At 35.1% G+C, this 16,388-nt stretch overlaps 1 protein-coding gene across 1 annotated transcript in view; it reads left to right on the forward strand.

The window, feature by feature from the left end:
* ASCC3 (activating signal cointegrator 1 complex subunit 3) overlaps positions 1 to 16,388 on the forward strand; it is a 344,503-nt gene that overhangs the window by 228,489 nt on the left and 99,626 nt on the right. The window contains exons 26-30 of the mRNA XM_059177004.1: positions 1,030 to 1,115; positions 3,018 to 3,184; positions 3,294 to 3,439; positions 3,565 to 3,685; positions 5,905 to 6,047. Of these exons, the coding sequence (XP_059032987.1) occupies positions 1,030 to 1,115; positions 3,018 to 3,184; positions 3,294 to 3,439; positions 3,565 to 3,685; positions 5,905 to 6,047 (663 nt within the window). The remainder of the gene's footprint in view (positions 1 to 1,029; positions 1,116 to 3,017; positions 3,185 to 3,293; positions 3,440 to 3,564; positions 3,686 to 5,904; positions 6,048 to 16,388) is intronic.

The following is a 16,388-nucleotide window of genomic DNA, read 5'->3' on the forward strand; positions in this document are numbered from 1 at the left end:
CATTGTAAGGTACCTCATTCATAGCCATATTTATAAGATAAATAATGACTTATAATCAAATCCTTTTATAATAAAAGAAATGCTAATGCTTTAACAAATACAGTTTGGTTATATGTATGAAATACAGCGGCAGTTTTTATTCCACATTTCTGCAAATGGCCACATTATTGATGGAAAATAACATGGTGAGTCAAATAAGTATTGATTTTATGCTTTCTTGAAATATGAAGTACATACTCATAGTTTAGAAGTATTATTTTTCAAGAAAGCTAATTCATACATTGTGATTGGAATTATAAGGTATTTTCCTTATCATTTATTATTTTAGAAATGTTTTAACTTCTTTTTCAGTGATTTTCAATTAGTGGCTTTTCTTCCCTGCTTAACTTAAAGTTTTCCTACTTCTCAGTCTATTTTGTGGTTATCAATCCATTATAGGACATGTTAATACAGCAGTAGAGCTCATCTCTAAATATGAAATAATTTATAAGGGAAAGAATTTTTTCACAAAGCAATCTGTATGTCAGTTAGGATTATTAAAGACCAATTATTGTCATTAAAAAGGTAGAATACCTAAAATGTGTGATTGTCCTCTTCCATAAAATCTGCATTAAAATTTAAATGATATTTATCTCTCTTTAGAATTTCAAAAGTAGTTAACCTTTTTCATGGAAGAGTTAAAATTCACATGATTTTTTATCATAATACCAGGAAAAACTTTTATTTTCATCAGAATATAAAATAACTAAAGAAAATTCCTTCATTGTTTTTTTTTAATATTTAAAATTTTCTATGTCTACATTTTTATGACAGTAGACATTTTTATGTCTACAGTATTATATTTCTGTCCTACTTTGGATACAGGCAGTCTGTGCAAGTAAATGAGTTTTTTCATTATTTGAAATTTTAGTCTTACAGTAACAAAAGATATATTTTTAAACCACACTGTCATGTAGATGGAGTTTACCTTTATTTGAAAATGATGTCACTATTTTCATGAGGTCTTTTTACCCTCCCCTCCCTTTTCAGGCAGTATATATTGCACCCTTAAAAGCCCTGGTACGTGAAAGAATGGATGATTGGAAAGTTAGAATAGAAGAAAAACTTGGCAAAAAGTAAGTTCTTCCTTATTCAGAAGCTATGCTTTGAATAATCTAAAAGGACCAACAAATAAAAGATTTGCATAGGGGCACCTGGGTGGCTCAGTGGGTTAAGCCTCTGCTTTCAGCTCGGCTCATGATCTCCGGGTCCTGGGATCGAGCTCCGCATCGGGCTCTCTGTTCTGCGGGGAGTCTGCTTGCCCCTCCCTCTCTGCCTGCCTCCCTGCCTACCTCTCTGCCTACTTGTGATCTCTCTCTGTCAAATAAATGAATAAAATCTTAAAAAAAAAAAAAAATTTGCATAAACCTGTTGGATGCTTTTATAATGATTTTCGTAGTCTTATATTTCAGGGTGTTGTCATTAGTGTTAAATGTTAGCAATATTCCCATTGTTTTAATATTGAAAAATGAAAAGTTCTTAAATTATTTAATAGGAATACCTTAATTTGGCAAGATAATTTTCTCAAAATTTTTAAATTCTAAAATAAAAGTGAATTTTATCTCTTTATTTTTCCTTTATATCATTCAGAGTAACTCCCAGGAACCATGTAGAAGGCATTTTGCATGTAAACAGTTTATAGAAAAATAGAAATCCATGTGAAGAACCTAACTTTTCAAAAAGTGTTTTAACATTGCACAAGTTTATTCATTGTGGTATTATTTTTAATAACAAGATTGCAGGTAACCCGAGTGCCTAATAGAACATGACTGAATTAATTATGGTGCATTTACACAATGCAAAATATTCTATCATCCTATAAAGCACAAAGTTTATATACTGAAAGATCTCCAGAGATGCTATAGAAAATGTTTTTAAGTACAATATTCTATCACTTATTTTTTTTAATGGTAGGGAATATAAATATGTGGTTGCTTTGGAACAAGAATCAGGTAATTGGAAGATAGACATGTTACAGAGACTGCTGACCACACATTGACCCATACGAATATATTACATATTCAAAATAATGAATATAATGTAAAAATAAAAATGAATAAAAATAAGCAGAAGCTTTGGGAACACTATACTTGGGAAACTAATCTTGCCCCTTTTGTTTTTGAGGATTAAGACAGATGTAAAAATTATTCAGTGATCACCTGAAATTTAGAGTTGGCCTCCAGACCCTCTTCCTCTCTGTAAAACTGGGGTCTTCTTATTTTTTTTTTATCATGTTCAGCTAGCCACTGTATAATACATAATTAGTGTTTGATGTAGTGTTCAGTGATTCATTAGTTAAGTATAACAACCAGTGCTCATCGCAGCATGTGCCCCCCTCAATACCCATCACCCTGTTACCCCCCCACCCCCTGCCCTCTGAAAGCCGCAGATTATTTCTCGGGGTTCATAGTCTCTCATGGTTCATCTCCCTCTTGATTTCTTCCCCTTTGGATTTCCAAAAACAAACAAACAAACAAAACTGGGGTCTTCTTAGAATGAGATAACACATATTTGCCTCAGCCTATGTTGTTTATGTCCTATTAGGGTTGAATTTGCCTGTAATATCTATAGAAAAAAGAAATGAAGCTTACACATAATTATATTCTTAATGAATGCCTCTTTTGTCTTAATAAGTTAACACTGTCCCTTATTAGAAAGGTGTTTATTCTAACATATGGAGAAAGAAGTGTGAGTTCAACTCTATAAAAACTTACAAGGCAGAGACTTTGTAAACATAATCACAGCAAAGGTTGACACCTTCACATATCTGCATAAAAGTTAGATTATCAGTGATTTAAATTTACACATTCTCTTAAAATTCTTGAGAAACATATTTTGGCCATGACTCACAGAAACTTTCAGAAATCAAAGGGAGATAAAGTGGTGTTAAGCATTACACAATTTTATTTTAAATGGTATTTTTGCCTTTCCAAGGTCATGTGTTATCTGAGAAAAGAATCATTTTTCTTCCTATCCAGAGTTATTGAACTAACTGGGGATGTGACTCCCGATATGAAATCCATTGCTAAGGCTGACCTTATCGTCACTACACCAGAGAAGTGGGATGGAGTCAGTAGGAGCTGGCAGAATAGGAACTATGTGAAGCAGGTCACTATTCTTATCATCGATGAGATCCATCTGCTTGGTGGGTACCGTGCTATCTGACACCAGTTTATACATTTTGACTCTCACATGGGCAGCAGCCAGCATCAGGACCTGTTCAATGATTAACATGTATTATTCCTATTTCCTAGGGGAGGAAAGAGGCCCTGTTCTGGAAGTCATTGTATCTCGAACAAATTTCATCTCCTCGCACACAGAAAAGCCTGTTAGAATAGTTGGACTCTCTACCGCATTAGCTAATGCTAGAGACCTTGCTGACTGGCTCAATATTCATCAGGTATGTGGAAGATTGATAAATAAGCCTTTGATACTGTGGCGTAGGTGGCTATATTAAGGAGGCACTAAACATTATAAACTTAAATATAAAAATGGAAAATGATTTCTTTGTCGTTTTCACTGCAGATGGGCTTATTCAACTTCCGACCATCAGTACGTCCAGTTCCACTGGAAGTTCACATTCAAGGCTTCCCAGGTCAACATTACTGCCCTCGTATGGCTAGTATGAATAAGCCTACATTTCAAGGTAAGCTTCAGGCCCTTGGGATGAAATAGCAACCATTTTGTACGATAGCCTTTAAACGCGTTCCAGATAATTTGGGTTTCTTTGAACGGGTAATACTGCTCCAACTTCTCCAAATGTAGGTTATGCCTCTGCTGTTAAGGCATAAAAATGTATGTTGAATTAAATATTGAAAATTGGAGAGATTTCATATATGATACTATCTTGGAAGTAGAGAAAAAAATGTATGTATTTTTTAAAAGTAATGAAATAATTCTTTATTAAGTTATTTTCTTATAGTAGTAGCTTGAACAAATGATAAATAGGAGCTATAAGTATAAAAAATACCACATAATCTTTACCAGAAAGCATAAAACTTACAAATTTTAGTACTTTTTTTAAACAATGCTTCTGTTTTTGTGGTTTTTTTTTTTTTTTTTTTGGTTTTCCTTTTCTAACAATTTAGACAAGCAAGAAAGATTTAAGAATAACACTCCTATTGAAACATGTTTTGTTTAGGCTGCATAAGGGATATTTATTATATCAATTAAAAATAACCTCCAAAATAAATTCTCTAATGTGAACTGCTGTTGATTGTGAGGTGACAGTTGTGAGGTGACTTTTTAGCTGCTGTAATTAGCCTTATGACAGAAGCAAAGTATTGATTGTGAACTGGAGACCAATCTTGGCAGTTCGGATTATTTACACCTCCACAGAAGCATTGTATAAAATCACTAATGAACAATAAATCTGCCGTGAGCTGTTCAGCCACACCTGTTCTTGCAGCAGCAAAAATCCATTAAATGTTGAGGTTTAAAAAAGAGACAGATTCATTCATGATTATGTGTACAAATGATACCAATATTGCACTAATATGTGTATTTTAAACATTGTATTTCTAATATGATTTATCAGAGCATTACCATTTATATTCTGTAAGATTCGGATATACTGTGAGTGAGAAATAACATAAATGAATTTATTTTTTATGGTATGTATTGTGATTGCTTGTATTTATTTAAGGAATGGCCAGTTGCATACCAGTGATTGAAACAAAGCATTTTGTGTTCTATAAATCAATAGTAATAACTGAAGTACTTACACTTCTCTAGACGTATCAGTACAGTAGCTGTCCTTATAAACTATTTATTATACTTGTAGCATATCACTATATTTCTTTGAGTTTAGAAATATGATTTAATGATAGCTTCATTTCTCACTCTTAGGTCATACATATAGTCAAGGTCATGTCATCATTTTTGTTACAAACCTTGTTTCTTAACCCATAAGAACAAATTCTGAAACATTTCATAGAAGAAATTATAAGAAGGTTAAACTTTTTATATAAAACTTTTACATATCTCTGTTTTAAGAGACCTATGTACACATAAGGATAAATTTTACTTGTGCCAGCTTATGAGCATTTTGGTAAAGAAATCTTGTTTCCAGTTAGGTCACATGATTTATGTGGCTCTTGAGGTAATTTTTTCTTTCAGTCTTATTATTCAGGTTTCAAACCATTCATTTCCTTTTCTGCGTGTCTGTTTCAAACCATTCATTTCCTCTTCTGTGTGTCTACCATCCGTGTGCCATCAGCCACATACAGATTCAGGCACGGTGTTCTCTGCAGCTCTCATCCACATTCTCTTATCTTTCCACTTGAAACCTTACACATGTTTTGGGAAAACAGAAGACCTTCATTTGACATATCTCTGGCTAGTCTGTTGATACAAACTCTCAATTATTCCATCGAGTGGTAATGACAGCAATAAAAGGAATTTTTGTGGCGTTTCTTACAATTTTCATCACTCTGCAGGACTTGACTCTCTCCCCCAGATGCCAGGACCAATTAACTCTGTAATACCATTGCTTAGGCAAGCAGAAACACAACCGTGAAAACTCAACCTTAGATTGAATATTCGTATACAGCTGTCACTAGACGGTAGCAGCTTTTGTAAGTGTCACCTTCCTCAGCAACTCAAAATAGAACTGAGACCTGACACAGTTAAATTTCCCCTGTCCAGGCAATGTACTCCCCTCAGTGGGTTCAGCTACCTTCTCTTTTCTACCATTTTTCTAATATGCTGTCAGGGCCGGGTAGTACCATAAACAATGCAGAATTTGATGATCAAATTAAGAATTCATATAAATCACTTAGTTTCATGTATCCATTTGGTATCCTAATGATATGCATATTATGGTATAAGTAGCTTATCCTTTTATTTTCCACAACTTTTCAATAGCAATTAGAAGCCATTCTCCAGCCAAACCTGTTTTGATATTTGTCTCATCAAGACGTCAGACTCGTCTTACTGCTTTGGAATTGATAGCCTTTCTGGCTACTGAAGAAGATCCAAAGCAGTGGTTAAATATGGATGAAAGAGAGGTAAGCAATCTATTTTATATCTATTTCTTACACATGTCAAATTAGTTTATATTTAACATAATGGAAATTGCATATTTAATGATGTTTAGTTTTAAGCTATACTAAAAATTTAGTATAATGTTACAGAAATTTAGGGAAAAAGTAGGAAATGCATAATACTGCCACCTTAACAGTATTAATGTTTTGATATATTTTCTTCTAATATGTTCCTGGTGAATATTTACTTTGATATCCATATTTGTTTCCATATGTCTTTCCTTTAACATCATCACCTATGTATATTATAATATATTTGTTTTTCTATTGGTGTGTTCACTGCCCTTATGGAACTTAGAAACAATTTTGCAAAATTGACTTTCTATAAAATATATAATAATATAACCATTTTCAAAAATTTAGAAAACACTAAATGTGAAAATTAAAAACCTGTTTTTATCCTTTAACCAAGTAGTAACCATCATTAAAATTGGAAGCAACTATAATTTTTTACGTCTACATAGTTGGAGTCTATTATGTGGCTACCCCATTAAATAAATAACCATGCATCATTATTATTATAGGTTTTCTTTATTTAAACTTATTTCCTCAGTATAAATTTAAAAATAATAGGTCAAATAATATGGATTTTTTTTAGTTTTCATATACACTGCTATTTTCCAAAAGGGTTTACCAGTTCACCTTCTCCCATTGATACGTGTATTGTCAGCAGTATATGAGAGTTAAATAACAGTTTTACTACACCCTCATTTGTTGTAACTTATCAATATATTATAGGTAAGATATTCCTTATTATTTTAATGTACATCTTAATTTGTGTGTGATTGAACTTTTTTTCATGTATTTGTTTACTGTTGGTTATCTTTTTTTTTTTTTTGGTCTGTTTATTCCTTTAAACTTTTATGTTTTGCAGTACAGCATTTTTCTTATAGATTTGTGGCAGCCTTAACAAATACACGCACACCCCGAAATTTCATATGACATCACTTTTTTCCATATATGTTTATTACTACACATGCACGCGTGCGCACACACACACACTAATCTTTATCTGATTTTATTAGTTAATTTTGCTAATTCCTTGGAATTTTTCTTTTTTTTTTTGTCTTAGTAGCTTTTTACAAATAGAGTTTTTGTGTTTTGGGGTACATTGGTGGCACAGTCAGTTAAGTGTATGACTCTTGGTTTCAGCTCAGGTTGTGATCTCAGGGTCTTAAGATTGAGTCCCACGCCAGGCTCTGCGCTCAGCTCAGCGTGTACTTGAGTGTCTCTTTCTCTCTCCCTTTGCTTTCCCTCCCAACGCTTTCTCTCTCTCTCTCTCTCTCACCCTCCAAAATAAATAAATAAATCTTTAAAAAAGAAGTCTTTGCATTTGGGGGTTTGGGGCACCTGGATGAGCCAGTGGATTGAGAGTCTGACTCTTTGGCTCAGTTCATGATCTCAGCTGTGAGATCAAGCCCTGTGTCAGGCCCCCTGCTCAGTGCCGAATCTGCTTGAGATTCTCTCTCTCCCTCTGGCCCCCCTTCCCTGCTCATACTCTCTCTCTCTCTCTCTCTTTTTTTTTTTAAAGGAGAAGTGTTTGCATTTTATGTGATACAGTTAATAATCATTCTTTGTGATTCTTTCTACTACTTCTAAAGGTAGATATTCCTCTTTCCCTCCATAGATTTATAGTGATTTTCCTTCCTTGTACTTGTCTTGCTTTTTAGAGATATTTTTCTCATTGGAATTTCAATAAAAAAATAGATAAAATCAGTAATAAATTTGTTGCATTGTTTCCCTTTCTCTCCATATCTTTCCTTTTTCATCTCATGCAGCCTGAAGAAGAATAGTCAAAACAGTGTTTCTAACCCACTGGTGTCCAGGCTCAGTAGTTGGTGTATTTTCCCCTTCTACTTCTCATGAGTCCTTTAGGATTAGTAGGCCTGTTGGATGATACTGTGTATATTGCAGTTCTGTGTTAACTAATATTAGTTAACTAATAATTCAGAATGTTCTTGTATAGGCCTGTAGGTAACTTTATTCACTGATAAGTAGCAGATCCCAATATTGACTTCCTATAAAAGGTGTCACATGACACTTTGAAGTAGAGTGACCACTATCATGTTACCTCAATGTTGTTTGTGTATACTAAATATTTATTTAAGATAATGATTTAAATCAAAATAATTTGTCAAAAGTTTTCTTGTCCTTTTATTCAGTTAGTATGTTCAAAAGAATCACCCTGCTGTGTGTAACAATATCTTGAACTTAGGAAGCAAATGGTGAGAAATAGATGTATGGAATATTGACAGTTTATGTGCAGCATCTGTCTAGGCTTAATATATTTTCTCTTGCGTCTTATCCCTAAAAATGTTCCAAATGGACGATTTTCTTTGAAGTCAAGGTATAAAGTACATACCTATTGAATGCATTTTGAGAGTGTGTTCAAAATGTATGTGTGTGTGCGTGGCAGTGCATTTTGCATGTGTGACTCATACTAACCTCAAATGCGAACCTCATGTCCTCTTCTAGCTATAGTACACTTACTATTTTTTTTTTTTTAATTTAAATGTATGAGACCTAAGAACCTGTGGTCAGCTCAGCCATTATGTAGAGTTACTTCTCCGTTTTTTGGTTTTCTTTTTCCTCAGCACAAAAATTTATCACCAAGGCTTATTATAAACCATAGAATTTACTTGCATGGCTTCTGCTGTTTTGTAGATTTTTCACTGCTAAAATAATACAGCTAGAAATTATGTCATTTCCAGACATTGTGTTTTACCAAGTACATTGCAATAGTAAGACAATCCAGGCTTAGTTTTAGTCTTTCCTCTAAAAGTCATCACCTTTAAAATCAAAATGTCAGAGGTTTTGCAACTGATTGCTATGCAAATTCAATCCAGTTCTACCAAAAATCTATAAAGCAGGTGTTTCAGTTTTTGATTCCCCTAATTACCTTAAATTTTTTAACATTTTAGTCTTCATGAGAGTTACTTTCCATCATATTGTGGACTAGAAGTTTAGTGACAATTCCTGTTGCTACTGCTTGCACAGTTTCAGATTGGTGTTCTGTGGCAGAACCAGGTAGATTAAGTGGGTCAGCAAAGGAGAAAAAAAATAAAAGTTATCCATTGATCTTCATAGTCCAGTAAATCTTCAAAGTACTAGGAAGCAGGACCACCCCTTCAAGTATATCTTTGATGTGAAATTATACTGTAGCATGGGGAAACCCCAAAAGTAATACCTTTTCATATTCCTCATCAGGAAGTGATTTCAAAAGTTGGTAGGCATATGCCACCATGTCACTTGGAGTCTCAGTTTGATAAACACCACTGGTACATTAACTTAAGACTGTTGTTGGGTTTTTACATTACTCTCTCAACCTTCGAATCCAAGTCAGAAACATTGGAATGCTTGAGCTTCACCCTCAAGCATACAGCAGGAATAGAAAATATCTTACCTCTGTGACTTCTGTGCAAGAGAAGATACTCAGTTGCTGGCTGTGTGTAGGTAGTCTTTCACAGTCCTTTAGCTGGTTATATCCAGTCATTCTGTTCTTTTGCAATCCCATTTCAATATTCTCTAGCCAGGGGGCTAAATTATAAAGTTACCCACAAACAACACATGCTATATGCAGAAGAGGAGGGTAGAGAGAAGAAAGAGAAATGAAATTTGTTAAAATATATAAAATGTGTTAGTTAAAATATGCATAGGGCATATATGAGATAGCAAAGGTAGAGGTCACAGTATTTTTTTCTGCAACACAGGACAAAACGTATTTGGCCAGGGAGCCAGACATTTCTGATTTATTTTCTCTACCATCCAACACCTGCACACTACTTCAATCAGCCCATAAGCTAATTAAGATTCTTTATCCATTGGAGTAACCAAAACCCTCATTCTTGAAACATTAGAAATTGGATTTTTATATATCCTTACTAAATATGGCTTTAAGAGTTTTGATTAGTTTTTCAAGTGGATACAGTAGTGTGAGATCTTGCTAGGATCTATCCAAATTTTTCCGTCCCCTTATTGTACAGCAATAACCCAATTTCTTTAGCAGGATTGGTTACCTAAACTACACTATGACCACATTTTGCTTAATCACCCATACAATGAGAGATGTAGCTATTTCAACTTCTAAGTAAATTGTTACATCCCTTGAATGTTAAGTCTCTAAACTAGCACTGTTAGAATTATAAGGAAGGGAAACAAAAATTTTCTAAGTGGTTATTATTAGCTATGACTACAAAAGCATTTGCACATGTTGAATACTTGATTCCTGGAACTGTATATTCTAGGAATGAGAGAAGCAGTATCATTTAATGATGACTACTTCAGAGCATACACCTCATTTTACAAGGGAGTTCCCCCAGTCTTGCCAAAGCAGTGTCTTTCAGCTGCCACTCTGAGTCATTCATCTATAAAGCCAGCTCTTTCTAGGTAATGAGGGAGGCAGTAAGACCAGTGAATACCATGGCATCCATTGTCTTAATCTTTCTTAATCTTAATCTTTCTGCATAAAGTGAATTCCTCACTCAGGTTATCTCCTATCCTGTTTCCTCAGAAACATTATCATAGGGGATATTAGATGATGTATAAAGATGATGTGTTCAGTAATCCTACTGTTGAGGCTACTGAGAGCACTCAATAAACAGGAAAAAGAAACAAAATCCAAAGTGTCCATTCTAGACATCATCCCAAATAGATGGCGCCTCTGAAATAGCAAGGATCCAGTATAATCTCCTTACTACCAGAGAGCTCTCTGGTCCTCTGAGCAAGGTCCTTTATAATGGGCCTGGGGATGTTTGCCCTGGTGGCATATTAGGCACAGAGCGGGGGCAGTAACTGGGTCTGCCTGAGGAAATGGTAATCCTTGTTTAGCCCGTGCGTAGTTTTCATCTCTTCCACCACGGCACCATTTAGTACATGAACCCGCTGCACACAACCCTGGGATCTGAAGCAGGGGGAAACTGCCTGATAGCCTTAGAAGTGATCATTTTATTCACTTGACTATTAATAGCATTGTCCACCCTGCTGTTAACTCCTTGGTAAACATCTTCATGGGATGTACGTAGTCTGTTCTGGGACCATTCTAAACTTTCATCCCCATAAATCTTGTGCCCTTCTTGCCACCTGCCCTCCAGCTGAATTAGAGATAGCATGGAAAGAAAAGGCATATGCATGGAGAGTTCATGAATTGCCTTTCATGATATTCTTCCATCTGGTCCTTTTATTTCTCCTAATGATGGACTGCTGCCAGATACACCCCCTGTATATCTGGAGAGACCATGTAGCAGTAGTTCATGATCAGTAGCTTCAGTTGCAAAATTACCTGGTATCACATCAAAAATGCCCATAAAAAGTAATCCTCTAACTTAAGTCATTAGGCAGCTCTTGCCAGATTTTGTAAAGTGTTCATTAACATATGTATTGAATATCTACAACTTTACCAAGCACTATGTCAGCCAACTGATCCCTATTCTCAAGCTCAACTAGATAGAAATTTAAAAATATATATATGATGCAGCAAATAATATTATAAAAATTGCTATAAAAATAAGAAATGAGGGTGCCTGGGTGGCTCAGTGGGTTAAGCCGCTGCCTTCGGCTCAGGTCATGATCTCAGGGTCCTGGGATCGAGTTCTGCATCGAGCTCTCTGCTCAGCAGGGAGCCTGCTTCCTCCTCTCTTTCTGCCTGCCTCTCTGCCTACTTGTGATCTCTGTCTGTCAAATAAATAAATAAAATCTTTAAAAAAAAAAAAAGAAGTTTTCTCTGATCATTCTATTTAAAGAAGCCCCACATCCCCTTATCATATTTCATTTCTCATTTTTTTTTAAGATTTTATTTATTTATTTGACAGACAGAGATCACAAGTAGGCAGAGAGGCAGGCTCTCTGCTCTCTGCTGAGCAGAGAGCCTGATGCGGGGCTCCATCCCGGGACCCTGGGATCATGACCTGAGCTGAAGGCAGAGGCTTTAACCCACTGAGCCACCGAGGCGCCCCAGAAGACTTCTTTAAGGAGGTAACATTTAAGCTGAGAACCACAGCATAAGAACAAGTCAACTATACCATGAGAGAAGATAATAGCACTTCAGGTCAAGGGAACAGGATGTTAAAGGAACTGAGATCAGCTCAGCTGGAATAGAATAAGCTAGGAGGAAAATGGTAAAAGTTAAATTTCAGAGTAGGCAGTAGCCAGCTCATATAAGGCCTTAGACCCTTGGTTATAGAGCTCGGATCTGGATTATAAGCACTAGGGGAAGACAGTCATGTATTTATTTATTAAAGAAACATCTTTAATAGGCTCCTTCTATGTATTAGGTAAAATTCCTAGGCTGAGAATTAACATTCTTGTGGAGATGATTAGATAACAAGCCAATATGTCAAATCGTAATAATTCTATGGAAAAATAAATAAGTAGGGTAAGGAGAAAAGGGGGTGTTGAGTAGTAAAATATTATACATTGACAGAAGTACAGAATGCCCCTGGGATGAGGGTAGCTTTGAATAGAGAACTGGAAGAAGCAAGGAAACAAACCAAGCAGATAGCTAAGGGAGGGGTCTCTCCAGGAAATTAAAAGGTTTTAAGTTAGGCAAATGACACACTCAATTTGCATTTTAAGGTCACTTTTGCTGCTTAATGGAAAATGGATTGAAGTGGAAGTTAAGTATGGAATTAATGATGGTGGTGACCTATGGGCCACGTAAAGTGGTGACAGTGGAAATGGAAAGATGTTTTGGTCTGGATTCAGTAGGACTTTCTGATAGATGAGAAATGAAGGTTGAGAAGATGAAAAGAGTCAAGAATGACTTTCCAGTTATTAACTCTAAATATCTGAGTAAATAATGGTCTCATTTATTAAAATGGGGAGAGCAGAAAGTATCGGATGGAAAGAAAGGAAAAGACAGATTTGAGCCAAGGGGGGAAGAAAAAGAAACAAGTTATATTTTGGATGTTAATTTGTATTTCCAAGACCCTCAGGGCAATTAGATATAGGTAGTCTGTATAATAACAGGCGATGTGAAATGAATATATGAACTTGGGAGCATCAGCATACAAGCAGCCTTTACACCTAAGTAAGCACATGAGACCCTGAGACATGTGTGGAGAACCAGAGGGCCAGGCCTTGAGGGACTCAAGGTAGACCTTGGGTAAAAAATGAAGAGCTGGCAAAGGGCACTGAGAAGGTGATGTCAGCAAGGAAAGTCTTAAAACATGGTAGATGAGAGGGTTTTGTGAAGGAAGAAGGGTTTAACTACTTCAAATATTAATGGGAGCTGAGTGAGATGAGCAGGGAAACAGCGAGGGGATTTAGCACTCAGCCCTCCTGGATAAACGTGGCAAGCAGCAACTTGGACAACTTGAAATCACAAGTTCAGATTTGAAAGTTTCTACTAATGACAGTTTCCTTTCTTTCTTTTTTCTTTTTAAGATTTTATTTATTTGACACAGAGAAAGAGAGCGAGCACAAGCAGGGGAAGCAGAAGAAGGAGAAGCAGGTTCCCTGCTGAGCAGGGAGCCTGATGCAGGGCTTGATCCCAGGACTCTAGGGTCATGTCCTGAGCCAAAGGCAGATGCTTAACTGACTGAGCCACCTAGGTGTCCCTAATAACAGTTTTCTATTGTTCTTTTGATTCATTTGATTTTTTATTCAACATACATATTGACCTCTTTCTTCCTTATAGGTAAGTAGTTAGTACCAAACTTTGAAGATGGACTTTGAGATTGTTGAAAATCAGAAATTAAGTTGAGTTTAATATAGGGTAGCCACATTTTCTACTCGAAAATCTGTTTTATTATCAAACCAAAATAGATTTAGCTTGCAATACAAAAGTCCCACCCCACGTGCTTTCTATTTTAATCAGGCCTCGGACCTCTTAGTGACTGACAAGTAGAGAAATTACTAGGCTAATAATATCAAAAGTAAGTATCAAAAGCTAAGTTTTAAACAGACATTATCCACAGATTTGCTGAGCATTGGACATTTGAACTTAGTTGGTCCTCATGGAATAGTTGTGTAATTCACAGCAGCTACAAAACATGAAGCGGTTTTATTTTGCCGTAAGTGATATCATGCATGTCTTAATGAAGAAAGAGGCAAAGGTCTTATGCTTAATAATAATTGACATATTTATAGACTACTTTATAGTCCATTAAAGGCTTATGTTATGTCATTTTATCATGAATTTTGGGAGGATTGTTCTTGTTATCCCAGTTTTACAGATAAAAAATTGAAACTTGAAAGAAGTAAGTAATTATCCCAATAGCGTGAAATAAATGGAGTTCAGAAACTCAAAAGCAGGATAGCTGACCCAGTTTTTTCACTCTGCCATACAGTAACTGAAATCTTTGACAACACACTGACTAGACAAGATGGAAAAGTCACAGTGCCCATATGTGTTTTGATAGGGATAGAAATATACAGTAAAGACGGAAAAGTCAGTAGCTACAATATAAAACACAGGCAGCCAATAAGAGCATAAGAGCTGTGCCATTCTTAGTCATGAGTGGTGATATTTTCATTTATAAAAGAAGATACTTTTAGATATTCTTAATTTTTAGGCATAGGAGTAGAAATACTCAAATACTGAAGAATAATTAGATCTGCTAATCATCTGCGTAGTTCCCCAGTTGTGTGAGTGTAGTACTCAATTCATTATTTCAAATCTTACCTGGTTTTTGCCCACAGTCTAAAACAGTGAGGCCCAGACTTTGGCCAAATGAGTGATTTCATTATTTTAGTATATCACATCCCTGTGGTAATTAAAAGGTGGCATTGTGGTTGAGAACATGGATTGGAGCCAGGCCTCTTGGGTTCAATACCAACTATGCATTACAAGCTGCCATGACCTTTGCGGGGTGTTCAGCCTCTGAGCCTTACCCCTTCAACTATAAAACAATAATAATAATCCTATCCTTATAGGATTAAGTATTAAATGCATTAAGTTATGTAATGTACTTAGAACAAGCCTGGAACAGAGGTAAATGTTCAATAACCATTTTGTTTGTTTGTTTTAAGATTTTATTTATTTATTTATTTATTTATTTGAGAGAGAGAAAAAGTGAGAGAGATCATGAGAGGGGAGGGGGTCCAAGGGAGAAACAGACTCCCCGCTGACCGGGCCCCCCACCCAGTGCGAGACTTGATCCCAGAACTCTGGGATCATGACCTGATCCAAAGGCAGTTGCTTAACCAACTGAGCCACCCTGGGTCCCCTAAATGTTTAATAAGTGTTAACTGTTACTACTGTTATAGTACATCAACATTGAATACCTTATAAATGGATAAGTTCTTTTTGCTGAAATCTCTGTGGTTAAATTCACTATTATTTTTATAATATTTTTCTTATGTTCCTCCCTAAATTTAACTCATATTAATGTAGTATCTGTTCACTTAAAATTATGTTACCTTAACAAAGTAATTTTATAAAATCCCTTTCATGAAATTATCTTTAAATTAAAAGCTTTATCTGCATTTTAAAAGCTTTTCAAGACATGGAAATGCTCTCCAAACATGTGTTAGAATCTGAACTCTCCAAAAATGGAAAGAAGCATAAAATGTATATTCCAGAATAAATATGAAACACTGACTTGGATTTCCTACCAATAGCATAGTGAATTAAGTTAGAAATATTAATAAGGAAAAATCTTTAATATTTTGCCCTACAAACCAGTTTTGATATTGCCATCATTAAGAATTAGGAAGGAAACACTGAAAATAGTATTGTGTTTATTTAGCAGACATAGCAAAGATTTACATGTTATTGTTTAGATTTCATTTATATATTTAATTTACATGTAATCTTATATTTAATTACATTCATAAATATATTTATGTATTAATAGTATGGTAAATCATTTTGAAGAGTCATTGTTGTGGGCTTCAGAGAAGACAGCAAGGAGCATATGATAAAGAGCATTGGCAAAGATTGGAAACTTACTTTCTTTAATTAATTAATATTATTTTTAAATCTCTTTTCCCTTAGTAGATAAGCAGGATGTTCTAAAGTGTTTCTTTCATTTTGACTTCTTCCCCTTCAGTCTATGGGGTTTATCATACAGAAGTATTTTTAAGAAATTCACACTTGGTAATTATAAGGAAATGTTTAACTTTAACATCTGTACCAGATGTGATGTATTTAATCATCTTTGTTTTTAAAAAGTTTCATAACTTTCATTATTCTTCCGTATGCTGCATCTTTATTGAGCATTTGAGACAATTGATAAGTATTATTCAGTGGCATATGGTCTGAGTCTGACGTGCTTTGAAAAGAGTACAGAGTTTTCTGATAATGAGGATTCTGTGAAAATGGGAAAACCAGCACAACAGATATGCTTTGAGAAAGTATGGGTTTTT

This window comes from Mustela lutreola, chromosome 6 (genome assembly GCF_030435805.1).
Source record: "Mustela lutreola isolate mMusLut2 chromosome 6, mMusLut2.pri, whole genome shotgun sequence".
Lineage (NCBI taxonomy): Eukaryota > Metazoa > Chordata > Mammalia > Carnivora > Mustelidae > Mustela > Mustela lutreola.